The 27,652-nt window shown below is 40.9% G+C and overlaps 1 protein-coding gene across 2 annotated transcripts in view; it reads right to left on the bottom strand.

The window, feature by feature from the left end:
- Nucleotides 1-27,652, bottom strand: part of LOC3292069 (uncharacterized) — a 202,709-nt gene that overhangs the window by 11,493 nt on the left and 163,564 nt on the right. For both annotated transcript variants that reach the window (XM_061655321.1, XM_061655320.1), the window contains exon 20: nt 10,916-11,310. In XM_061655321.1, coding sequence (XP_061511305.1) covers nt 10,916-11,310 — 395 coding nt within the window. The remainder of the gene's footprint in view (nt 1-10,915; nt 11,311-27,652) is intronic.

The following is a 27,652-nucleotide window of genomic DNA, read 5'->3' on the forward strand; positions in this document are numbered from 1 at the left end:
CGTTTGGGAATATAACCGTAAGTGTGATTTGCAAAAAGAGAAAGACACTCAATGGAAAGATGGCCGGATGATGATGATGATGTTGCTGTCGCTCCCTGGGGAGCAAGCTTTAACAATGTCGATCGAGGAAAATCCTTCCCACCAACACCAGAAGGAAGTTGAACAAATGTTTATTTGAATATCCCAAACAGTGCAGGAGATAAGATTTGGTTGGTTTGGGGACAAACAATTGTTAACAAGACATTTCTGTCATGCGGATTGCATGACTGTAGGGGTTTTGAGATATGAATTGGAAGGCTTCGTTGACTAATGGTTTCGCTCCATATGTTATCTGAATAAAAAAAGAGGGTAATTTTAATGTTTTGAACAATTCTTTCGTTGATCGAAGTGAATCTCATGCTGTTTGATAAACAATTGTGCTGCATGATGTCCAAAAACTGTTCTGAGATCTGCGAATCATCCGAAAAAGACACTTGATTTGTTTCGGAGATTTCCGTTTATCGTGCTGAATGGAAAACAATTTGCACTAGCGACGGACTTTCCAGTGTCATTATGGGAGGCGATAGACAAAGACTCCGGAGAGGTTAAATTACCACATTCAAGAGGAAAGTGTAGAATGGTGAAACAAGCAGTGCTGACGAGAGTGACTAGAAACTCCTCCGGGGACAAAATTTCAACACACAGACCGTAGACCCGGCAGTAGAATATGAAACAAATTGGGCACGGATTTCAAGTAGTAGGGATTGCTGTCAATACTGCTGGTAGAGTTGGTGGCTCAGCTGTCGTGTTACAAAAGGGCTGCCCTTTTTTGCTTCCTAACTGGCTCACGATGATGATGATGATGATGAAAGCGAAAATGCTGATGCGGGGATGATGAGGATAAAGGCAATCCCCTTGCCCCTTATCTATCGCTTATAGGAAGAGTAAGACATCAAACGAGAACAGGACAATGTCAGAATGGTCAGAATGATCAGAATGTAGCATGTGTTTTGGGATGGTGGTTTATGTTTCGTATTAGGTTCGATTGAAATTTTAAGCAATCACTGTAAAGGGGAGGTTTTGTAAGGCACAAAAAGCACTTAAAACGAGATTTGGTATTGATGCGAAAGCTCCATAGATGAAAAACACAATTGTGGATATGCGGAGAATTCTCCCAAGTGGCTAATCGATAGGATGAAACGCGTCAACATGAATAGGAATGTTTGAATTTCAATCAAAGCGATGTCTGATTACTTTTCTATTTCTCTACCGACAAATGAAGTAGCAATAATGAGGCTGAATGAATAATGCAGCTGGGGTTTTCACAGCCTATCGGAATGGAATATTTTTTAGAATAATTACGCCTAAATGTAGGCAATGCTAGATGTACTAAAAATGTGTTGGGCCATGCAACGTAAAATTACTACACTTGTTTTAAGATAAGGTGCAAAATTACATATTTTGTACGCTTGATCTGCAATACGCATTGTATCGGACCTAAGAACAGTAAATAACGTTTCCTAAAATCACCAACAAATAAGACGTTACCGTATAAAACAAAACTTTAAATAAAGTTACTTCATTTTCCTTGGCCAAGCAATCTACATTAAAGGGGCAAAACATATCGGTGTGTGCTTTCCAAGGAATAGCAAAACTTTCCTACAATACCGCACCATGGGAGCATCTAGCATCGACAATTCACGTTTCCTTTCCACACACTACATGTAATGTAACTTAGGCACAGCGCAGCGACCAACACTGGACGTAACTCTCGCTCCAGCAATACATCGCACAAAATACACTGTATTTCGAGGAAAAGTTTTGCACGCGCTTCGAATCAAATATCGCACACAAAAGGGTGAAATGGTTGCCGTTCAGCAAAACTGCTTCCATGTTTGCAGATTTGTGTGCTTTAGCAGTGGATTGAGGGGAAAGGTAAAATGGTTACAAATAGAGTAAAGCTCCACGTGTTTGAAATTTCATTTCCGCTAGAATGTCAAACCGGGGGTTTAGATTTTTATTTCCATTTGCTCGGTAGCGCTTTCGAAAGGGCTTTGGGTGTATTGGATTAGTGGATAACTGGGGCAACATACAAATCGGTTAGGGTACGATGCAGCATGCAGTTTTGTAAATCTTCATCGTCAATGCCAATCTCTGTCTTGCTATCGCAGCTCTTCATGTACATCAAACTTGTGAATTTGTGGGCTAAAAATACTTAGAATTCTTTCAACATACTCAACACTTGAGGCTCAACATGAGGCATATATTTTGTCCGAAATTCTAACACCATTACCAACATTGGCAGTAGATTTTCTTGGATATGATACCCTTCAGATATTGGCATTTCCCTCTAGTCTGCAGCGAAACGCATACTTTAGGGTATTAGGAAAGTTCCAACTAACAGCACCAGTACTACATCATGATTCTTATTGTTTAGGTAGGCAGCATATATACTACGTGTTTGCTTTTTTATTTCCTTGTAGACACTTGTGCACATGTGGACGAAATAGTCTTTGGAAGTGTACTCTTCTTCTTGAGTTCGGGCTGTTCAGCACGTATTTGGATTTCACCTTGCGGAGCCACTCAAATGAAATAAGGAAGTATAATAAAATACAAGAAAGAGAAAGAGCGAGAGAAAAAAACCCAAACATCTCATCAATTGTCTAAGTAACTGAACGATGCATCATCATTGTCTATGGGGAGTTTCGCCGGAAAAGGTTCGTCTTTGGCTCAGGTTTATTTGCGGACGGGCTCGGAAAACCCCCTCAGTGGGAGATGTACCTTGTCCGGTAAAAGTACAGAGTCCTGGAAGCCCGTCCAGTTTGCTCATTTCATTGGTCGGTCTTGGGGCACCTGATGGGGAAGGTCAGTTTGGTTTGTATATTTTGTGTGTGCAGAGTTCCGCAGCTGATGTGGAACGATCATTCGTACCAGAAGTCGTAACGTCATGGTACCATGGAACCATAATCGTTTGACTGTACGGATCAGTGAGTTTGTTTTCACTGGCAGTTTTGTAAATTGAATTAGATGATTGCACCGTAACTGAGTCCTAATAGATTGTACAATTTAAGCAGCCATGTCGGGTTGAGATTCCATGTTTCTGCCAAAGGAAGGTAAGGTAAGTTGATGTATGGTTTTGCAATCGTAGCAGCACGAATCATTGGATTGTTGTTTTCGAACAGTTTAAGCTTTAAAAAGTAAGTTGTAGCATAAAATACTCTTTTTTTAGATTAAATCTACCAACAAGTATTGAATAAATCTATTTTGCAATGCAAATTGCATAAACTTAGGCGCTTTTAAGGTGAACCATTTATTTTGTCATTTATTTCAGCTGATTCAATTTACAATAATAAGATGCCACATTCCATCGTCATTGTGTATACACTTGCGTCTAAATTTAGTAGGGAACTCACTCCACGACCAATGAAATTGTGAAACATAGTTCATCTTCAAATTGATTGCTTGTCAACTTTCGAAGCCCACCACCACCACTACCTCTCGAGTACGATTTGTTTACAATTATAAATGTAAATTACCGTAAAAGCTGTCCCAAACAGGCTAACCAAATAGCGGGCCGAGATAAACCGCTCTTCAACACGCGCAACAATCATCCAACATCATTTGCAAGCGAACAACAAATCATGATCATTAAAATCAATCGCTTGTATCGCTTTCTCTTTCGCTCGCTCTCTCTCTTTCTTAAGGTTGATGTATGCCTAACGAGCTTCCTTTACATTGCTCGATAGAGTGTGGATTGGTGGACGGGGTGGACTATGCCACTGTTCCGTCCAACCCATCCCGCTCCTTATCCCTTTAAGCCGCCACTTCACACGGAAGAGGACAATTTGGTACCGATTTTCGAGGCGCAATCTCATCCCCCCGCCCCCGGCTTTGGCTGTCGTAAATCTCCGCTTTATCTGCATGATTGAAAGAAATCGTTTACATCCGAACATTGTTGGCGCAACTCTGTGCTGTTGGCTGTGGTTGTGCTGCCGAAGGGGTCATCTGTAGTTGTGTTGTGGGTACGAGAAGCTCGTCTTCATAATCCTTTCGCTTGTGGAACGCGTTGAGCCCAAAGGTGGCGGTGTGTGTGTGTGTGTGCTTTCTTGAGAGCAGCTGAGCTGTGGGTAATTCTTGTACGCCTTCTGGGGCCGGTCGGCCAGTATACGCTCACCGTGGGAATAGTATTATAGAAGCGATGAGGAGCGCGTGAGGTAGCCGACGGGGCCTGGTGGAATAAGCCGGGACGGCCCCAGCTGGATGGTACTACTGTGCAGGATTTGGCTAAGAAAAGTTTGAGACCTCCTTCACGTAGTCTGAAGGCTCGTTAAGAAGCTGTATCTCGGAGCTGGATCCGAGAATTGCCCGAAAGTCGCACACACCAACAAAATCTTTGGAGCTTTGGAGAGGTTGTTGCCTGCCGGCGCACTGGACGAGCCGGATAAAGGGGCTAGGATTTATTTGGCTTTGTGCTGGCTGGGCTAGGATAGCGTAGTGTACATGTGCCCACCACACACCACACCATGTGCAAAGGGGAGATTGTCCTTTATCCGTTCGCAGCGTTATACAGTCGCTGGTGTGGATTTTAATGGGGTACTACCCCTAGTGTCGTCTGGTCACACCACCATACACACACACACACACACACACACACACACACACACACACACACACACACACACACACACACACACACACACACACACACACACACACACTTGCCGTTCGTCGTACGCTTGCACCCGGAAGTCCAACCAGCCTTTATGCAAAGGAGCGAAAAGGTGCAAGTGCATTGAGCAGTGCTTTTATTTTGCCAAAGTCTCGTCTTTAGCCCTGCTTTTGTGTTATGCCGGCGATTGCAATCACACTAACGAAGGTAACGAAGCGAAAGAAGCGGAATAAAATAAATGCCAAAGAATTGCAGTGTCGAATAACAATGGGCACTCGGGAAAGGCACGGAGTGTCGGGGTTCGTTGCAGCATGCCCCTACCGAGGATGATATTGAGCGTGCTAGAAAGCACGAGGAACCAACTTCAGCAGCACAACAGCCAAGTTTCTTTAAGACCAACCAACGATGGACAAACTCGTTGGATTTGTCTCGCCCGAGACAGTAAGAAGGCCGGTTGGCTATGTGTTTGGAGTTTGCCCAAAAGTTTCGGTTGACCGTTGTTGCGTTCCTGGGGCCAAGGCGATACACTTCTTTGTGTGTGGTTCTTTTGCCACGGAAGATGGAGAAGAAATTCTTGTGTGCTATTCTTTGGCAGCAAACTGTCCCATGGAAGAGGAAAGCCGTCCAACGACTTTGGAAGTTCAACGAACTGGGACAGGAAAACGGTAGTTGAAGCGCAACACTGGACAGTAGAGAATGACACGATACCTTTCCCAGTGTCTTGCAGCATTTGATTTCGCTTTCACCGTTTGCCACAGTTCGACCAATGGGAAAGTAGAGTACTGCAAGAAAATAGACAAAAAGGGCAATACTTTTGATGATAGCGCGTATTGAGCGTACTAGGGACGTTTGAAAGGTAAGGTAGGTAGAGTACTGTGGTACTGGCAAAACACGAGTAATACTGGTTTGGCATCCGTAGAGACAGAGTACAAAAAAACAACAGCCGTGCAACAAATTAAACTTTATTTTCTGCCCCAGTATCATTTCCGCTTTCCGTTTTGCGATGTGTGTGTGTTGTTGTGGCTTGGAAAATGTGGGCAAGTTTGGTGCCCATGCCCACTCGAATGGGTTCACCGAGTCGGACGTCTTTACGGTGATTTGTTGCTCAATTGGTTGGAACGGTTTGCGAGAACGTTAGTTCGTAGATCAGATTGGGCGCGGGGAAGGGTAAAATTCTCATTTGGTCGAATCGATGTTTGAACGCGTAATGGAAAGTAATGCCGTTGAATTAATTACTCGTGTGTTTTTGAGCGGACAAACAGCTAAACAGCTACATCCGGGAAGTAAATAAATCAAGCCTTTTGTTGAAAGTTGATTGCAATGCTCAAGAAAATAGTTATGATGAAAATACTTTTTTATATATACCAGAGATGTTGTGAACAGCTATTTTTTAACAAATAAAGCCTAGGTTACAGCTCCAGTAGATTTGAACCTAAAATTTGGGTTTTTTGGTTGATATGTTTCATAAACTATTTTCTTAGAATATGGCTTAGCGTACAGCAAAAGAAAGGAAATTCAAACATGTTATAATAAGTAATTAAACGCATTTCTTTATGATTAACGCTTGTGAGAAAATAATGGTCAGTGGAAAATCACAAAGAAATGTATTCAATTCATTATTTCAATATGTTTTACATTGCAAATAGTTGGGGAATTGAATTTCCTATAGTTTGGTGTACGATAATCCATATCCTGATGAGTATTTAATGAAATCTAGCAAAACATAAATTTAACGTTCAATTTCACGTAAGGTCTAATCTGACCTTTATATTACGCACTCATATGGACAACGTTGTTTGATTACCGGTCACAAATAACAAACATTAAATTAACGCTATTAGTTTCGTCTTTTGTAAATCCTTCTCGAACGCCTAGATGTATGCAAATTAAATACATTAGCTGTTTTAAGTGTCTGTAACGACAATCTTATGTAACGTTCGTCTTTTCAATCAATCTTAATAAGCTCTAAAAGCAGAACAAATTAATAGCTCTCTATTACGTACTAGTAAACTTAAAATTCGTGTAAAGCAGACATGCCAAATACACATACCATGGCAATTTGACATATTTGACTAACAGTATTTACACGGACAAGACCATCGGTAGATTTTATGGTCTGCCCACCAAGAGCCCTGTTGATTACAGTATACTCCACCTAGTTAGTAAACTCTGCAATTTTCGAAAAATATTTTTCATTTTTAAACATAACCAAAAATGTTAAGAGCAATTATATAAGATGTTTTGGAGATATAATAAAATATAAATTTTGCTTTAGCTTTAATGATCCGTTTTCTATGCCGAGAATACAAGTTCCAAACTGCACCGTGCGCAGTGGTCGAAAGAATTGCCAAACTTTGGCAAAAAATAATTGTTGTAGGTGGAAAATGGTGGGAAAAAACAATTATATTCCATTTAATAAGCATTTTCAAAAAATCCCACCAACTAACCTATTCTATAAGTTGCTAAAGTATATTAACACACTTGAAGGAAAACAAATGTCATCTCCTAGTCCTCTTTTTAGGCGATTAATTAATTTGTCACCTAAATTGGAAACAAGTTCTCTCCCTCCCAACGGAAACACTGTTGTTCCGCAAAATGTTGTCTAAATGCATATCGGCCCACTACCTAACATGAATTTGACACCAAGGGTCTAAATAAATGAAACCAGAAATCAGAAATATTTAAAGAAAAGCATCAAGTTGAATAGTCCAAAAACTTTGTAATTTAATTTAAACTTTTACCATAAGCTTTGCTTACTGTACCTATCACATTAAAATGCTTATTACATTATTGAAATACAGCACTTGCCTAATGGCCACAAAAATGGGCCACAAATAGCGCTCGCTATTTACCATCTCCGCGGAGCAACAATAATAAACAAAGACGTTTATTGAATTTTCTCCATCGATTTCTCCCTCGCTAATGCGTTAGAGAACCGCCGGGGCGTGAATCTTCTTATATGTCTTATCCATTATGGGGTCGCATGAGTATATGCAAGCCAATATGCTTCGCAACAGTTAGGCCGAATTGAATAATGACGGCTAGGAGAGCAAGGGAGCCGAAATCGCCGATGGTTAAAAGGTATTTTTGTTTTACTTCTGTGATCTGTGGTGGAACGGAACGGAAACGTCACGTCACTGCTTTACCATACGGGCACAGACACACACGTGCCGCAAAGGGGGCAGGAACTTTCGTGGATGTTTCCAAGAAGCTTGTGTATGGCTGTTGTTTCTCTGGTTTACCATAGGCAACCAATAAGGTATTTGTTTCGCTTTCCCAGCCTCATGGAAAGTCCTTGGGCGAACGGAGAACAGAGTAGAGGGTAGCATGTGCGGTGGGTTTTGGTTTTGGGGTTCATAAATAAATAGATGGTTTTGCGTAGGAGCGAGAACACCCTTCGAACGGGTCCCTCAAGCGGCAATAGAAACACGCACTAAGGTAAGGTACGATGATATCGATATAATCGGTCTAGCACATCCACAGGACCCCGAGAAGCAGGCCGTATGAGATTGAACCAGTTCCCGGGGAGAGAAAAATCTGCCCAAAAGGTGTACATAGCACCGTAGCAAGTTCAACAAGTCAGTACAGATCTCCTCCGGTTCTGGTAATGCCTCGTAGTAGCTGAAAGGACGACCATACGTCGAAGCTTATCCACCAGCTACAGTAGCTTACCCATCTCGACATGCAGGTCGAAAGGATCGAAAAAGTGAAACGACGGACGAATAGAATGATTTCATCTGCCATCGTCAGGGCGCATCCTTTGCTCGTTGGAGCGTTCGATTTTTCTTGTAATCAGATTATCGGAAAGGTTTTCCTCTGGCTGCCATCGTTTTCTCTTCACTCGCAACCGCCTGGAGGGGTAACACACGTTTGCCGTTGCCCGTTTTCCTTCCACCGTCACACGGAGGAAGCTGTCCAGCTGTGGAATCCATCGTAGGCCATATGGAAAACAAATTTAATAAATTCTATTGGTCTGGCTGAACTTCAGCCTAAGGGCAGAGGCAAGCTGAATCGGATACGGGGCTGAACAAAACAGCAGAAAAAAGAAAATCAAAAGAACTAGAGCAAACTTTGTCGCGGACGTGCGCAGCGCGGCAGGACCGGAGACTTCAGCACCGATATTTCCGTACCGGAATGGTGTTCACGACCGATTGTCCTTTGTTGACCCAGAAAGTGAGTGTGTGCGGGAGGAGGAGGAGGAGGTGTGCAGGATAGGAAAAAAGGCTCCCGGATCGTTGTTAGGTCCTTTGCCGTCCCAATGGACGGATATTATCTGCTTAAAGAGTTAAACGTGCCCAACGGAGGCCTCTGGCATCGATGAATGTTATTTGCATGGGAGCGATATTGATAGGATCTCCTCGAGGAACTTTAAGGTTTGATTCGTGGGCGGTGATGTTCCCAAATGGACTGGTTTGTGCCCTAAAGCAAACAGGGATAGGCGGAGGGTTTAAAGTTCTGAATATCAAATAAGCTCTAAATGATGATGTAGCAAATGAAAAAAAAAAACACATAATTTATGCTCCATTAGTCAAAGGAACTGAATAAATCATAAGCAAATAAGAAACATATCTTTTTTTTTTAAAGGATTTTTTTTACTCTTTTTACATTCAAAAAGTGTACGTCATTTAAACTGGTTCGGATGTTTTATGTATTTCTTAAATTAGAGAGACCGCCTGATAGTATGCAATCTATATAAATGCAAAATTAATATTTAAGTCGTGAATGGGACAAACCAGTGGAATATGAACGAACGCAATAACACTTTTAAGCTGATTCGGATATCATTCGATTGCCATTTGTACAGGTTTTGGCTATTGGGCTGATGGATAAAAAGCCACAAAAAGTCAACACACAGGTCTTGATTGGTGATTGGTAAAAAAGAGTTCATTATTAATATTATTATTATATTAATTAATATTATATTAATTATAATTATATTATATAATAATTATATAAGCCCCAAGATTCCATTTCAATGGATATACTCGTAGCTTTTCAAGTGCAGCAACAAATAAAAAAACGGAGTAGTAAAATATTTGAAAATCTTAATACATGTGTGAAAGAAAAAGAATCGTGGGCCATGCGGAAAGCAGCCTCATGTTGCACCAGTCTCGGTGCTCCAATGTCCAGCCTTCAGGGGGCCGTAGTCCCTAATACTCTGTCAACTTGTATACATAGTGCATACTATAGACTATCAATCTACGGGGCCCCAGGCGACCACCTAGTCTGCGTATCGAAAGATCCCCCGCTGTGAAGGAGTCAAAAGAGTCCATTTAAGATTCAACTCTTGTAACAGAGTGAATAGCTGTGAGCCACTTTTTTAAAAGTTTCTCACATCGCATCACTAGTCTAGATACATTATGGCTGCCGTGTCGCAGAAAAACAAGGCAGGACGTTTTAATTAAATTTAAAACATGGCGTAGTTGTAAAACGGTTTCTAAACAGTAAACGGCTGAAATTTGTTTCATTAATTCAAATGTTGATCTTCCGGCTTCATTTGTTTTGTTCAACAACTCTGGTCTGAATGGTATTTATGATACATAACGCCTAAAGCTATACTAAGTATAAACAAATATTCCGTGGTTAACAGTTTGCATAAGTTCAGGCACTCAGTAAAAGCTTTCCAGAGATTTTATTTGTTTATATTAGTCATCGGTGGAATATTTCGATGAAGTTCTCTCTACTAAAAATTCTTATTTTTCAAATATATTTTTAAATATATTTAAAATAGTGACAAATTTCAGTTAAATAATTTTAGCTATCAAAATGAGAGCAATAAGAATTGGAATCGAAGGGGAAATTGATCAATCGGTTAAATAAAGGCATGTATAAGTGCTCTGAAAATGATCATTGAATGTAGGCGCAATACTTCATCTGTTCTCTAAATAAAAGCTACAAAAGTATCATCCATAGATGAAAGGAAGCATTTTCCACCCGTTCTGAGAACAGAATTGTACAACGAATCTCAAACGTTTCCAAGTATTGCTACAGAACAACTAAAGTTCAACCATCGAACTCTTCAGTCGATGCGACCAATCTTGGTTGAGTATATTTTTATAAGAAGAAAAATGCCGATGGGGAGTAAACACATCGTTGCAACGAGAATATTATACCGCACAAGCAATAGCGTTGTATCGAATGTCAAGCCGTGCACTTGAAGGCTACCATCGTTATCGGAACGACGGGGGTAACAACTCAAACCATTCGAATGGCTTCGCGCGAATTATGATCGGAGGGACATGGGGCGGGTTTGGTGTTGTTACTTACCTGCGCAGCAGGGACGTGTTGTGTTTGTCATGCTTCCGGGCGAGATAGAGCAGCCGCTTGATGAGGGTAATGAAGAGCAGCACGAACAGCACCACGAACAGTGCCTCGATGACGACGAACAGCACAAAGCCGAAGGAATCGGACGCGTGCCACCAGTGCGCGGGCGATTCGACCATCACGTTGTACACGAGCGGCGTCGAGGTGGCGCACAGGATGGGCAGAAACCAGCTCAGCCCAATGCTGCCCGAGATACCGGTGGCCAGGTTGGTGGCGGCAATCAATTTGCGGCTCGGGCCGTGCAGCTCCGTCGTCACCAGGACGGTGATGGCGACCAGGGTCGAGGTGCTCAGCAGCAGAAAACCGGACAGCAGTGCCATCACCAGGGCGTACCATTCCTGGAACGGTAGGCGAGAAAAACACATTTTAACCTTTTCTGTTGTTCGCCATAGCGATGCTTGTGTGTGTGTGCGGGAAACATTTTCCGTTAGTGTTGTTGACCACCATCACTGTTGCCACGAGCAGATCACAATTTTCTTTTCCTAGAATAGAACAAAATGCCATTCGAAAGTGACAGCTTCTGTGGGGAGCAGATTGTAAACCCGGATCCTGTTGCATACCCCCCGGATTTTAACGCTAGGAACAAAGTATGATGTCTCAAATGGATAGCAAATGCAATGTCATTTATCCCAATTAGCTGCTATCTTAATGCATTGGACACAAGACGCACGTGTACAGTCTACGCATCAACCTCAACACCACGATGGTCGATAATTTCCTGCCAAGCAGTTCGCCAAGTGTACATTACCTTTCTCAAACCGTCCTGTGGGACATTTCACGGACGTTTAGGTAGGTCAAATTAGCAGCTCCTGTATCACGATCCGGTAGCACTCAATTAATTTCTTCATGATAAACGATGACTGGTGATGCTCTCAGCGCGGCATCGTGAATGGAGTTTTGTGGTTTTGAAGCAAGCGTTTCGAGCGATTGATGGACATTGAGAGTAGCTCTGAAGTGGGATTAGCTAGTCAAGACGGACGAGGAGCCGTGTAAATGCTATTTCCCACAATGCTTGCTTGCCGGTGCAAGTATGTGATAACATGGAATTTGTTCTCGATTTGCAGCAGTCAGCGATGAGGATGTTCGTCAGCGCTCCTAAGTTCGAAATCCTAAATCAAGCAGACAGCTTAAAAGCAGCTAGTTCTGCGGTTAAAATAACGCTTCCCGGAAGGATCCGGATATCGTGCCGTCAAAGGAAAGCGATCGTTTGATATCTCTATTTCCAACATTTCATTGTTGACATCCAACATTTCAATAGACAATCGTTCATTGTACGTTCATTGTAAATTTTCTAATATTGGTGCAAGTAAGTTCCGATCTGTGACATTTTATAGCGGTATCAGGATACGTTTGTAAATTTCCACGAAAGCCAAGCGTGGCATAGTTTGTGCGATACAATAGCAAAATTCTGGGTCACTTTCTTGTAGTCATATCACAATAACCTTATGTCCTTTGGCAGCCTCCTGGAATTGGTTATCAATCACATGAAAATGAAATTTGTTGGCCAGTTACCTTGGTGTTCGATCGGCAGAACAGGGGTTGGGCACGATCGATGAATAGTTGGGTTGCGGCAATGATGAAACACGTTCATTCAAAGCACTTTCCCCATCAATCCGGTGCACCTGTCCGAAATGGGAACCGTACCGTACTACCGAGCTTACAACACATTTACGGTCGGTGACTGTTACAGGAAAGTTTTCTCCACATAAAATGAGGGTTCCACTTCAAGGAAAATGATTTGAAAAATGGGAAAACTTTGCCCCCCCCCCTCTCAACGGGTGTGCGTGCCACGTATGTGAGGAAGGGGTTCTGCTGGTTTTGGGGTGCAAAACAGCGGAACCGAGCAGAGTGGTAATGTTTTATGACGCAAATTGAGTGAAAATGGTAAATTTATAGGCCAAACAAGGTGTGGAAAATGAGATGGCAGCGTCGATTTGGAGGCATCAAATTACTCGCTGGAATTAGCCCGGTAGAGGGCCTGCACAAAAATTAACATATAAATTGGGCCATTTAATTGAGTGATAATGGAGAGTTATCATTTTGTACGCGGTCAAAAGGTTTGTGAAGCAAGACATGCTGTGTATCGATAAGTGGAGGTGCTATTATCAGGAAACAATATCCTTTTTAGGTGACATAAATAATTCGAGGCATTTGATTGCTCTGAAAAAGAAAGTTTTTCGACCTTTCTTCTAGGTGGCACACAGAAAATGAAACAGTTATAAATTGCAAGAGGAAAAAATCAACAGCAAACGCAGCAAAAAAAGCCCCTCCATAGGGTTCACTTTTGTGAAATTCATAAGCAATATTTGTCAGCCGGTGCATCCCCAGTTTTTGTTTATTCTACCATTGCTGCTTGATATGAGACTTTGATTCAACGTTTTGCTTTCAGTCGTCTTTAAACCAAGAGCAAGTACGCTGCAGACGGTACGGTAGAAGCCGTACGCTTCTGAGCAGTAGCAAGATCGTCCAAGATAAAGCGGATGACATGTCACAAGCTGCAAAGCTCTGCAACGAGGACAGATAGAAATTGTGAGTGAAGTCAAAAGAAGAATATGCTGTTTTTTTTTTTATTTTTTGTTAAAACAAACATGACAGCAAAAGGTGACGTTAGTACGCGGGCACGTTCATACTCTAACGACAATTCGTTTTGAGAAGAAATAAAACGTTTAAGCGTAGCAGCATGACGAATGATGATGTGAAAAACGGTGCAAAATACACGGATGCAACTGTGCTAAAAACGAAAACGTGCTTTTTGCGTTTCTATTCGCCCGTGCTATTTTAAAATTGAAGCGCTAGAAATAGGAGATAGAAAAAGGAAATTAAAAGAGTAACAAAAAAGAAAAAAAAAACAAAAAAAATGGGATAGGAATATACTAAAAGTAGAAATTATAAAAAAGTAAAATAATATGAATAACAAATTATGCATTGTTGTGAAAAAGATAGAATCGGTAAGATCTGATGGAACTTTTTTCTAGAAAAAGAGGTGGCTTTTTGAAACTGATAAAAAATGTTGATAACAATGGTAGAAAAAATACAAATTTATTTTATATCATCTTTAAATGATATTACCTTGTTTGTAAGCATTTAACGACAACAAAAAAACTAATTCAACAGATGGTTTAAATGTGATCTTTCCTCCGACTCCACTGAACGTACCACCTTCACCATAACGCCACTAAACGATAGTTAAGTGACTATTTCATCTACCCATTAGCCCATTGTTTTGTACTACCAGCGAGTGCTCCTCTTTTCAGTGGAGTTGACGATGATAATAACAATGGCTGGTTTTGTGGCACCAGCTGGTGCAACCGGTGCATCATGGTCTCATTGTAATGCAAGTGGTTTTCTTGTTTGCCTGTGCAACGGTGTCAATGCTAACCTAGCAAGCTTGTAAGAGGCAGCCTGCGAAAGGATGCAGTTTCCTCTTATGAAATCGCACACAGCCCAACCGGTCTGTTGCTGTTTGGATAATAAATAAGCAAAATTTATTGAAGGAATGAGATGTCTATGGGCTCACCCGCAACTAAATAACTCAAGCTGTGGTAAAGAAAGTGGGATAGAGGGCTCAATTACATCGAACGGTGACGGTGTGCAGGAAGAGAAAGGACGAAAATGACGATTGGTTTTTGATGTATGTGTGCAATAGGAAATCTGGTGCGCTTGTTGACTTAAGGCCAGGCCATTGCCGGTGGTTTGAAGCAGGCTTAGGATTGATTGTTTTACGGACTAGTTCACATCATTTGATGTATGTTGAGAAGTGAATGCAAGCAGGCATATAAGTAGTGCTAAATTATAATGCATATGATATTCTTTTGTTATGATTTTTGAAACAAAATAATGTGAAAAATAAACATGTTTAGAGTTCACAATAATAAAAAATGCTACTATAAAAAGCAAAAAGAAAAACAATAAATTATTTTTTAGGAAATCATATGGCTTATTACTGTTTAATCTAATTTTGCCACGTAACTCTTTTTTTAATTTCAGCTTACAAAAGATACATAAACCTGCGATTAAAGTACTTTTTATCACACATTTATTTTCTTATCCTTAAGTCACATTCCTGTACCGTGCTTGTGTGGATACTGGCGTTGTGTTATTGAAAAATCAACCTTTATTAAATGATATTTCAACATAAATAGTCCTAAACAACCTGAAAGCAAGTATTTGTAATTGCCTGAATTTATTATTTGGAATTTTAAGGAGCAATTAATAGATGTTGGAAATTACAATTACCCACACATTTATGAAGATTCCCCAACTTAAGTATATTTTGTAAACGACTTTTCCAATAAAATTGATCCATTTTCCACAATACTTTAAGTTAAAATAAACGATATAATGGATTTTGACTCTTCCACTTGGAAGAGTGTACAGTCATTCCCCGAGTTACGCGATTTTTTAAATTTGACAGTTCATACGTCAAATTGGCACATTTTCCTTCAACAATTTCTTCAAAATAAATTGTTAAAAGTTTGAAATCGCAAAATATATACAAATAATCGAATCTTCTATACGAATTGTATGAAATCAGTGAAAATGCACTTTTAAAAATTGAATTAAATCATAAATAACTTTTTATCATCCTTATTTTGGCTAAAAAACCTGCTATTTGACTTACGCAAAATTTTGAATTTCGCGAATAGCCCTGGAACGCATTATTCGGGTAACAAGCGTAACGGAAAGACTGTATGGTGTATTGAGATTTGACATATGACTCTTTAGACTTCGTCTCAAAGCAAGGGGACATTTTTTCGGTCCCAGATACAGTCGTTTGGCGGCGGTCCCCTATGGTTGAAAATCGCCTTATAGTATGCAATACGCGTGACAAAATTAACTGAATTCTGGTTACCTTTAAAGCTCATGCATGTATTAAACCACCTATATAGCTTATGAGCCACAATACTAAAAAAATCAATAAACCAGGAAGCACACCATGCATCTTATTCATTACAATGAATGGGTTCAACATTATGGCATACGCCTCGTTAATCAAACTGAAAACACGCTGCCTCAGTCAGATACGAGAGGCGTAATTAATTTTCATTCATAGCAGCACCAAGCCAAACTCAGGTCGGTCTCTGCTCAGAGAAAGGGGCAGCGTAACGTGCGCAACACGAATGCTCGTCAGTTGAATATTAAATTTTCATCGAGACCAATTTAATGTGTCCAAAGGACAGCCCAGCACACCACCATGGCGGACTGCGGGTGCTTCCTTCGGGATTTTCCACCCAGATTAGCATGTCAACGACATGCTCAAACGGAACCGGATCGATTTATTGACTTGCAACGGCACTTGAACCGTGACTGCAAGCGAATCGTAAGTAATTGACTTTCAATCACATTTATGCAACCCACGTCTGCCGGGGTCAACTACGCTGTGTACGGGTGCATCCCGATATGTGCGTGATGAAGGGCTTTAATTTATTTATCTATACAACGCCTCGAACCGACGCACTTCCGACCCCTCCTCTACGATGGGCATGATAGATCTTTATGTACTGCCGGATAGATCTTTGCTTACTGCTGCTACCATTTCTTCAGGTGGGTTATCATAGCAGGCAGCTACTACTTGCTCACCGTGTCGGATGCGAGACATATTTAATAAGGTTAATTATCATCCGTATGAGCGTCTGGTCTGGCCGTCTGCTGGCCGGAGGCTGAAACTGTTTACCGAAATGAACGCCGGAAAATCTCATAAACCGAATGGTTGGGTTGGTGGGAGGATAAGATGCTCTTTGATGGCTTTATCACTTCTGGCTGACATGCTGACGCAGAAATGGTACGTACAAGCGCAAAGATTAAGACGTCGCACGACAGAACAGTGGTCGAGAGATTGGAGGTAACAACGTGGGCAGCTTGGAACAGTTCGCTAATTTCCTGTAGCTTTTAGGGATTATCCGTTTCCGTTCGATGCGGTAATTGATAGGTTTTTGATTGAAAAGCATCGACCGGGGATGGAAAGTCTTGCTTGGATTGAGCGAAGGTTCAAATGTGGCTGACGCAGCAAGAGACATTTGATGGTACTTTGTCAAAAACATGATTTGGTTATTAATAGCGCACACCAAACGCTGACCTTTCTTTTGATGAAATGAAAATAAATAAATGAACAGATTGAAAAAAACCATCATCAATTGAATGGTTATAGACGTTTCTCACCATAAGGAAATGTACACATGCAAAAGTAACAAAAAGATCATTTCATTAGACGTGTTTAGTTCTATTTTTATGGATCACTGTTAAGAGGTTGTAGTTTTTTTGTTTGTAAAAAGTTATGAAATAACACAATACTCCTGAGTTCTTGGTTATTTTCATGGTTATAGTCAAGGAGTGTATATGAACGTGGTCAAGTTCAAGACTAATTAGCCAAAATTGGTTTGGCCATCTTGGATGCTTTTTGACAGCAGAAAGCCCTGGAAAACTCATCAAACCCTAAAACCTTTATTATTAAAAGAGGCATCAATACATTTGGTGAAACATTCAATAACCAATTTACAATTTTCTTATGATCACCAGACCTATTTATCATTTTTATCACAATAAAAATTCGAATTGGAAAGGGCTCTTAGATGTCAAACTGTCTGTAACGAACTTTTGGTTATAGTACTTACACTGTTTCCCGGCTTTCACTCAGTTTTCAATGTGAACAGCATTATTCAAAACTTGCCAGATGTTTTTCAACAGCTGTCATTACTTGTGACAGCTGGGCTATTAAAAAACCTCGCGCGATTGTTGAAAAACGCCGTTCACATAAGAAACTGGCCTCGAAGACAGTGTATATGCCTATTGTTCTATGAAGAATCGCAGTCCTACATTTTTTTAGCATTGTAATAAGTGTTGGGGCAGGTTACAAATACAAGTAAGAAGAAAGTAAACTGGAAAAATATGTCATTTTGAATTAAACAATTAACAAACGTATTTACCAACCTAAGGTAAATTAAAAATTACCAATATATTTCAAAACGTAATGTGAATAGATTAGGAAATGATATCCCGCAAATGAAAATAATCTACTCCCAGCCGTAATAACATAAAAAAGTGTGATGAAAAAAAAACATCACAGGTGCTAAAAAAGCTCATAATTACCTATGTTCATTAAATGTTATTTTACTATTAAAAATAAAACAGTAACAGTATGACTCGCAACAATGTAAAATTCAGCATAAGAACAAAAAAGGCAATCAACCGTTTAAGCTAACAGCGTGCAAGTGATCGTGGTAAAAGTCATGCTCCCCGGGCGAAAAATGATTCCACATTTTGCCGCGAGTGAAATATGCAATCGACATAACCGTTTCGGTTTTATGGAACGCACAGGCTAGGAACGTGCTTGCAAAATGCATCCACATTCGCTCATATCACGTGCGATGGTGTGCGGCAGGGGTGCGTGCAACAGGCTTAAACGCCATCGTCGCGGTCCAGCAACGGCATAAATTATGCCGCACGTTATTTATTTATGAATGCGTGAAACATCATCCGTTATCCGGCTGGTCCCTTGGTGTTTTTTTTTTGCTTCTTCACCAGACCAATACCTCCAACTACCTTTGCCTGGATGGGTTGCTCGTTTTTCATTGCCATTTTGCAGCAAATGTTCCCACCGTACGGGGGTCGTGCACCAGTTGATAAAATGGTCGTCGATCCGGATTTTCGGCCTTTTAGCATGGCGGTGGTCCTTTGACAATAAGCATGCGTTCCGTTTGCAGTTTCCAGAGGGCCAACGGTGGTCACGTGTTGTGACACGTGTGAGTGCATCATCAATGTGTGTTGTCGTGCATTCGATGTTGGGGATGATGGGGGGAAAATAGCTCGCGAGAGAGATGGATGGTTTTTTGCTGATCTGCGAATTATCTCGTACGGATTTCTGTCCCTTCTAAAATTGGGAGGAAAACTGCAAACGGTAACGTTTTTTACCCCGAGTAGGTTATCTAACGTTGCCGAATAACTCCATTGCCGGTACGCAGATTTTCTGCAAACACAAACATTCCTTCGCGAGACGCGTTTACATCGGTTACATTTCGAGAGAAGCATTGTAAGTTTATGTGCATGTAGGTATGTTTTTTCATTCATTTCCACACTCATACGCCCAACAGGAAAGTGCATGTCTGTGCAGATATTTGCCGGTTGGAAAGCGATGCCGATGCGTCGATTCGAAACCGATTCAGCGCTTTTATGGTCGCGAGATGAAGGTGGTGGTGCGCTAATGTGTCGGTGAGGCATGTGTGCGGACTGTTGTTGAGCATTCTCCGACGCACATTGAAATGCAGTGTGGTAGAAACCGCACGTTTCCCAGTATTGGTTATTACTGGGCCTCATTATACATCGGAAAATGTGTTTCATGGAATGAGTTCATCCCCACCTGATGGAATGGGATTTTTCTCTTGAGTTTTGAAAATTTGCTACCATCCTATATCGGCAATGTAGGAACTAGCCTACGACGGAAATGGATGTTTCTCTGCGGATGTATTTCACAAGTGAATTTACGTCTCATTTCATTCGTACCTCATTCGGTCATACCTCATTCATTCAGTATTTCATTCGGTCATACCTCTCAGCTCAAAATTAATTGAAGAGTTAATTTATAAATTCTGTTAAGTGTGCCTGTCGCAAATGGATAACGATTTAAATTATTGATTAGCTTATGGACAAATTACGTTTAATGCATGGTTCAAATTCATAACACATCACGTATAATGGATCCATATAGTGAAAACGCGTTCAACGGTTCCCAAATCCTGCAAAACGAGGTGTTCTAGCGCTTTAAAACGAACGAAGTTCAGATCAAGGAAAGTAGCTCAGAATAATGAAGGTGAGCGGTTTTGTAAATTTATGATAAATATAATTATGTTCACGATTGCCCGGAGTAAGTTAAAAAAAAAAATACTGGGGATCTTTATTTGCGAACTGCTAGACTAAGACTAAAGCTAACTTATGGATTCGGTGCTATTTAGCTAGGCCGGTGTTCTCGGTGCTGCCAGGTTTGCCGGTCACGTTGCCATCCACGTTTATGATGATCATGTTCGGTCCGTCCGAACATACGACACCGCACCTGATTGTCGTAGGAACCTGCTTCAAGTGGAGTTCCCGTTGGAACCTGACTCCACGCGTGGAGTGACATCAACGGCGCGTTTGCGACCGTTTTCTTACTCAGCACCTATATCATAGCGCATAGCGCATGTGTACATACCTATATACTTTGTGCATTGCTAGAACGTTCTTGGAATGACTCAATGCCAAGTAAAGTGCAACGGCGTAACCGATCGCGTTCCGGTAACGGCGACTATCAAGTCACGGATACGTACTCCAATACCAGTACGACTAATGAGCAGAAAGGAATTTTAATGGAAATAATATTACCAATCCCACGAGTTAGCCGTATGTGAAGATTGCCAATCGGTTGATTATCTCTGTCGCTGTCTAACCTGCTAGAACGCGCTGGCGGCTGGCGAAATTGCCTAAGGTTAAGTATAATACATTTTTCAAAGCTGACTTCAAGCAAGTTTCTAGAACTTCGCATGAATAGTGAGTTCAATATGATCTTCGGTTCCCACTTGATCTGTAGATGTTTTGCTAATTGACAGGATAGCTTTGCATCAGCAGCTTATAATAGATGATTTTCTTCCATCGTATACTGCACGGGGCCGTCTTATAGACCTTGAGCCATTTGCCGCAAGGAGACGCACAACATACAGTGCCTTTTCATCGGTGGTCATTTCAATGGTGCCATCGACTCACTGTCTCTGTTGTCCCGCATCAACATTTACGCATTATCTCTGCAGATACCTCAGCTTCGATCCAGTGCTGGTCGGGCAGACCCTGTGATCCGTATGCCGGCGGAGTCCAATGCTAGCTCCGATGCAATTGACTTTGCAATATATTCAGAGCTGTTCAAATATACGGCCTCAGCATCATTTTTCGATCGAAAAAATGCCATGTGCGCACACGCTAACCTGACGGCATAAATATTTCTTTCATAACCCTACAAAAATTCGATTCCCATCGAGTTCAGTATTTAGCGTAGGCAAACTTTCTTTTTAAAATAATTAATTAATAATTTTTTATCACCATAAACATTGAAAAAGAATCACAACTTTTACCAATATACTTTTATATAACGTTTAAAAAAATAGCAGTTAAAAAAATAGTTAAGGCCTTTTTTTGATATTCGATAATCTCCGCAGCAATAATCTGCGTCAAACTTTTGTAGCATAGTTCATTTTGTTCGTGAGCGCCAGTTATAAAAAAAAAACGGTAAAATGAACCATGGCACATGAGTCCACGGCAAAATGGGTGTCAAATGATATCAACACAACAACCGGAGCGATCCAAGTTTTTCGATCGAAAAATGGTACTGAGGCCGATAGATACCGGCTCATGCTATGGCCAATGTAGTGCTGCATGTTAATATTACTATCACTTATCAAACACTTGAATTAAATAAATAAATAAATAATAATAATAATAATAATAATAATAATAATAATAATAATAATTATTATTATTATTATTATTATTATTATTATTATTATGCGGTACGTGCAGATCAAAGGGAAGTGCGAGTGATATTTACACGATACAAACAGCAGTGGAGTTTACTATTCTGCAGCACTCCAGAGATTATTTCTATAAAACAAGTAGCATTTATATTAAGCATATTTCCAGTCTCACTAAGTAGGTGCGATCTTCATCAACGGTCTAGGAAGTCCGAAAGTGCCAAGCTTGCAAAGCATCCACGTTTATGATGACTTAGATGGATTGAGTGTGGACTGCTATCGGAAACGAAATCGCTTTCGTTTTAATGTCCTCACGGTTTGCGTTGCTTGCAGTTCGATAACCGATAATGCAATACATTAGAGTTAACGGGCTCTCAGAGTACTATCCTCAACGTAGAAAGAATCTATACGTTAACTTATAATCTAATTAGCATTGTGTGTCAATTTGTATTGAACGCTCTTTTTTTATAAAAATCAACTAAATCAGTTTTTATTCCATCATTCATTTAAATATAACCTACTTTATCTTTTAGACTAGATGTAGTATCTGCTTTAAAACTTGTTTGTCTATATGCGGGTGGATTTGATTTTTAATTATTTCTACCACATTACTGCTGAATAGCTTGATTAATTGTTTTTTCCTTATTGCTATTTATTCTAAAGTCTAGTTTTATCAATATATAGAACGGCAATACTATAATTTTGAACTCTTGGGCTATTTCACTTCTAGTTTCCAGTTCCTCTTTCTCTGTCGACATCCTTTTAGTTGAATGTTGTCAAATGTTTTTAACACAGCCACATTTTTCACAGTTACGACTGTTAGCTAAATTATATTTAAATTTTAACTCTTGAGTGTATACTCTTTCATCGGCCAACAAGTACATAAAGCTTTTTTGTTGCGAGTTCAGTTGTTTACCATTTAGGAACTGACTATTGATTTGTGAATTGTGCTTGCTGTTGGTTTTTGCATTATTGCAGTTGATAGATAAGCCATTTCTATTCTTATTGTTTTCATGCATGGAAATGATGGTAGAATGTCTGAGATATCGGGTTAAATGTCTGAGATATCTGGTTAAATTATGAGATGAAAAATTATCTATAAAATTATGACGCTTATGAAAATTCACTTAAATTACGTTACACTTTCAGCGATCACTTGTACTGCACCATCACCGTGCTTTACTGAATTATTCCGAAAATCAACCCACACCCATTGCGCTCGCAGTTTGCGAGAAGTGCAGTTTGCAGCTTGTTGACTTTTGAACGCGCTCATTCAAGCGAAGCTGTGCTTGCCTTTAGCGTGACGTGATCCGCACACTGCATGAGTGTGCAATTTATGGCAATTCAATGGAAACCCCTGACAGGGTAACGAATTTTGCTGTATGCGCGTATGCGTGTGTGTGTGTTTGTTCGTGCTCTCTGTGCACCCGGGCGCATTTAGCGCTAAAGGAAGCACATTATCCTTCCGGTAGCGACAAATGTCACGGAAACTCTCCAACGTGGAAGTTCTACACTTGAACCCTGCGCTGCCCTTGTGCTGGCAGTGGAGAGGTGTGAACGCATTCATTTTCGAGCGATTATGGTTGTTTAACAGTGTCATTGCATACTGCTACCGTGGTGTGAGAAAGCCCGGTCGGAGCGTCCATTTTGCGCAACAGTAGCATTAGTAGTACCGTCCCCTTACGGGGGGATTGTATTTTGTGCAAATAGGAATCACTTCGCCTACAGAGAAGCTTGAACTGTAATCTAACTTTAATTATCTTTTGGGGACAGTTGTGAGCTTGGCGCGAAAGGGGCACAACAGATTATCCGAGTTTAAGTGCATTGTGATGTAATTTGGTAATTTAGCTTTGAAACATTTAATGCTTGCAATAAGTGATTAGGAAATTAAAACAAAGTCACAGCATAATTTTAATTCGTAATTAGAAACAAGCGATGAAATTTGGAAAGCATTTTTTTCATATGTAAAAAAACACACTGTTCGATGGAGACGCCCGGTACTTTTGAAACATATAGAAATGTGAATTAGGTTCCATCGTACCGATTGCGTCGGATTGCGTCAGCAATTAAAAACTCTTACAAAAGACAAACTGTGTCCAACGCATCAGCCGCTACCATTGATAGCAAACGGACCGTAGCGTTAAATGAAGAGAGAAGCCTTTCGACCCGGAACACATCGGTGAACTGCTGCTGTCAGTCCGTCACTGTAGCGTGCGACGGGAACTTCTCAGTCACGGGAGCAGAACGGGTCTTTGACTTTTGGCAGCAGCAATCTGCACCTCGCCACCTCACAAAGGTTGAACGATCGTTCGAGGTCACATTCAAGTTAAAGAGTTTCTGCTCGATTTGCTGCCACGGTTGGCATGCTGTGGATAATCACGGTCTGAGCTATGCTAAAGTTCCTTCTCTGCTTGCGATGTGTGTGGGGCGGCACAGGGAGTGGAGAAAAAAAATACATACCACAATCAACCCAAACAGCCAGCAAGAATCTGAAACCGGGGCCCATCCACAGCCGGTTGCTGCAAGTTCATTTTTTAAAGTGAAAACTTTGAAAGCCTAATTGAATTAGGAAAATTCTCGGGCGATAAAAGTGGAAAAGTTTGGCCGGCGGTCCGCGCGTCTGATCCAATTTCGTCAACGCCAAACCAAGCCAATGCCGTTTGTGGTTTTTCTTTTGTGAGGCCGGGAGGGGGAATTAATCGACAAACAGTGGCCGGCCGGTTAGGTTGTGGAGCCCGAAAGGGTGGATTACCTTGCCAAGAGCTTAAAGTTGCGAGGAGCTGTAGGTTTTGTGTTTTGAGGAGTGAACTTTTTGCGTAAATTTGGCGCTTGAAATTATAAAAGAATAAATTAAATTCCTTTCCGGTTAGTTTAACACATAAGAGCAATCTTATGGAATGTATAAAATCCGAGCATTAGCTTTCCGATGGAAGCTAGAATCGCAAAAAGCTTTCAAATTAATTGTGCGCCTTAAGATATGCTTCTGTTTGAAAGATTAAATAATAAAAACCATTCCTCAACAGCCTGATCTACGAATGAATGAACAATGAATTTGAAAATGACAAACAATGATAAAATTCATAGAACGATTCCTATTAATGATCATTTCTGCTTAAAGAAGCACGAGCTTTCCGTTTGCCTTTAGCAACATTCTAATTTAATTTATTGTCTCATTCCTTGAGGCTTTTCTGCTGCATCGCTCTCATACCTGTCCACACCGTCAACTGCCCCGACAGTTGAACGTGTCTACGGCAAGATCTTGGATAGAGAAGCCGAAGGAAAGGAAACCCACTCACAGACCACTTCACTTGGACAAGCAAAATGTAGCAACATTGTCTCGCAACGTCTCTTTTTTTTTGTCTTTGCACCATTACGTTTGTTCGAAACAAGGTACTGTAGAACACCTTCTCGAATGAATAACCCACTTCAAACGATACTCCACTCGGTTCCGCTCGCCATTTGAAAATGGAACGCCACAAAGCAAGAGGCAAACAAGAGGGTTAGTGCACACACCACTGGCCGAGATTTCAAGCCGTCTAGGAGGCAGCACATGTTCGTCCATTACTCCGCACGCTCTTCGGAACGGAAAACCCGTGCGAGGGGAGGTGTTGTGCAGGTTTGTTCCGATGATAAGTGAATTGTTTCGCTTAATTGATTGTAATTTGTTGAAGCAGACGTACACAATCGTTCTGCTGAAGTGGGCGGATAGTGCACTTGGGTGGCAATGTTTTCACCGTGCTGGATAAATGCCGCACAGGCAAGACATACAGGGTGGAAGGGATTGAGTGGAAAAAAGAGTGTTGTTCTCAGAAGGGGAGAGAGAGTGAGTAAGAGAACCATTCGAAGCGATGGTGAGCCGAACCTTAAGACGGAGCAAACATGTTTATTAACGAGGCTAAGCGGAACTAACCAAACATCGTCTGTCTAAGCCCATGCCCCACAAGACACGGGTAGCACCCCTCGTCGATCCGGCCACACAGGCAAAGAAAACAGCTGTCAAACTAATTCCGAGCATGAAATAATGCATGCCGGTAGTGCTGCAGATGCAGTTTCGTTTTTGTCGCCGTGCCAACGCGGTGCCACGCGGGTGAAGGTGGGCTCATGAGCAATGGCACTTCAGCAGCACACGCCGCCACACGCTCGAGAAGTTTAACTTTAGTCGGTCGGCACACTGTCGCAGCACACATGTGTGCTAAACGGACAGACGAGGCTTGCTGGTGCTGCTGTTGATATTGCTGCTGCTGCTGGTGCTGCTGCGGTGCAATAACGACGATAACAAAGTTTCTCGTTATTTATAAGCATTTTATTAAACGCCAGCCGTGGTAAGCTTGGGGACCGTTTATGACAAAGTCCCGGCAGATCAGTTTACGGGGCAAGCGCTAGATTGAGGCCGAATGTGGCGATGCCGTGCAGGGCAAGTTTGCCATGCTGCAGTTTACCAATGGAAGAGCGAAGCATAAATTGTACCATCAGCAGCATGAGCAACTCGTACTGCAGACGGACATGAGACGGCATATCACAGCATGAGCAAGGGAGCAAGGGTTGAAGAAATACATGCAGGGCAACATCTTCAGGCAAAACATCTTTCCGGCTATAGCAAGTGGCGAAAGATACATTCGACTGTCACATGGGAGGAAACCCGAACGCTATGCATTACATTTATTTGAAAAGAGTTTAATAAATTGCAATTGCGTCTGCAAATCGGTTGTAAAGGATTTCGAGCATTGAAAGTTTGTTTGAAAACGTCGGCTGGGGAAAACTGTTGACATGTATAACTAATTGCATTGCAGGTTGCCCTATAGCGTATATGATAACATTGTACCGTTAGTTGGTGTAGAAGCGTGATAAGAGGGATTGACACTATTGCAACAAGGAAATGTAAATCAAATATTGAAGCAGTGTACAATGTTGCTCTATGGGAAAGACGTTCAGGCAACCGTCAAGAGCATAAGTAACATAAATGTCACAGGTTAGTAATGAGTTTGAAACAAATAATGAGCAACTTAGTATTGCTTGCTATGCGCATGAGAGAGCCATAGACAAATTTGCTGTTTAAAATATTTTTGTATAAAGCTTACATTACATTCATCATTTTTGTTTTTTTTTTTTTTTAAATTATACTATAACAGTACAGACAAGATAGCAAACGCGTGTGATTTGATAGGCAAACGCATTAATTTAAACATCGAGCTGGATACTGGGTTTTCTTAGTCAGTTTCGAAAGTAAACGTTGTTATTCGCCACTTGCTAGATGTTAATCCACATCAATGTGATACTTCCCTTACATCATCATAATTTTTAATTTCTTCAACATGATTTTCAACACGTCTCAAGCTGAATTGAGTTTGACCGTTCTTTCTGATGTGTTGAAAATCATGTGTCATTTTGAAGCAAATACACCACATGACATCTGTTGGAAAACATTTTGGATGTGGTGAATAACAATGTTTACATTCGAAACTGACTTGGAAAACCCTGTAATTATGTGCACATTCGAAAGACGAAAAACCCTGCAAATCAAGCACAAAGGTACGAGAGAGCTAGATCACCAAATTAGAACCAAATTTAGCAAATGTTCAGCTACAATCACCTGATCTTCTACGATTAGGGTCAAGCATGGTTAGCAAATCCTCAAACCACCTGATCAAACATAGACGCCATCGAACATTGTCGAAAAGGAAGACAGTAAGATGGCACTTATTGTTAAACTGCTCAGCTATAGAGAAAATACTCGAAAGCTTTTCTCTTCTGCTATGTAGTAACTATAGACCAAAATGTGAAATCATATTCATCTTTTTTTTTCTTATTTGGCGCAACAACCATACTTGGTCTAGGTCTGCTTAAGACACCGATGAGCTCGGCTCATCCCATAGCAGGATAGACAGTCCTATCTTTGGGGGACACGGTGCATGCGGGATTAAACCCATCACGGGCATTTTATCGTGCGAGTTGACGACTGTACGACAGGACAATCCTAAATGATGCTTTTAAATATTTTTTAAATGAAAAGTAAGAATTAGTAAGCGCATTGCATATATTCTGGCGTTAATTGAAACGATTATAAATAGTGATGTGTTGAATGAATTGGTCAGTTCGTTCGCTTAGTAATTTTTTTTTTATTTTAGTTTTTACGTTCTTTTACGAAAAGTTATCGTCTAATCAGCTTGCTCCCCTCGTTGGGTAAGTTTTTTGA

This window comes from Anopheles gambiae, chromosome 3 (genome assembly GCF_943734735.2).
Source record: "Anopheles gambiae chromosome 3, idAnoGambNW_F1_1, whole genome shotgun sequence".
NCBI classification, from domain to species: domain Eukaryota; kingdom Metazoa; phylum Arthropoda; class Insecta; order Diptera; family Culicidae; genus Anopheles; species Anopheles gambiae.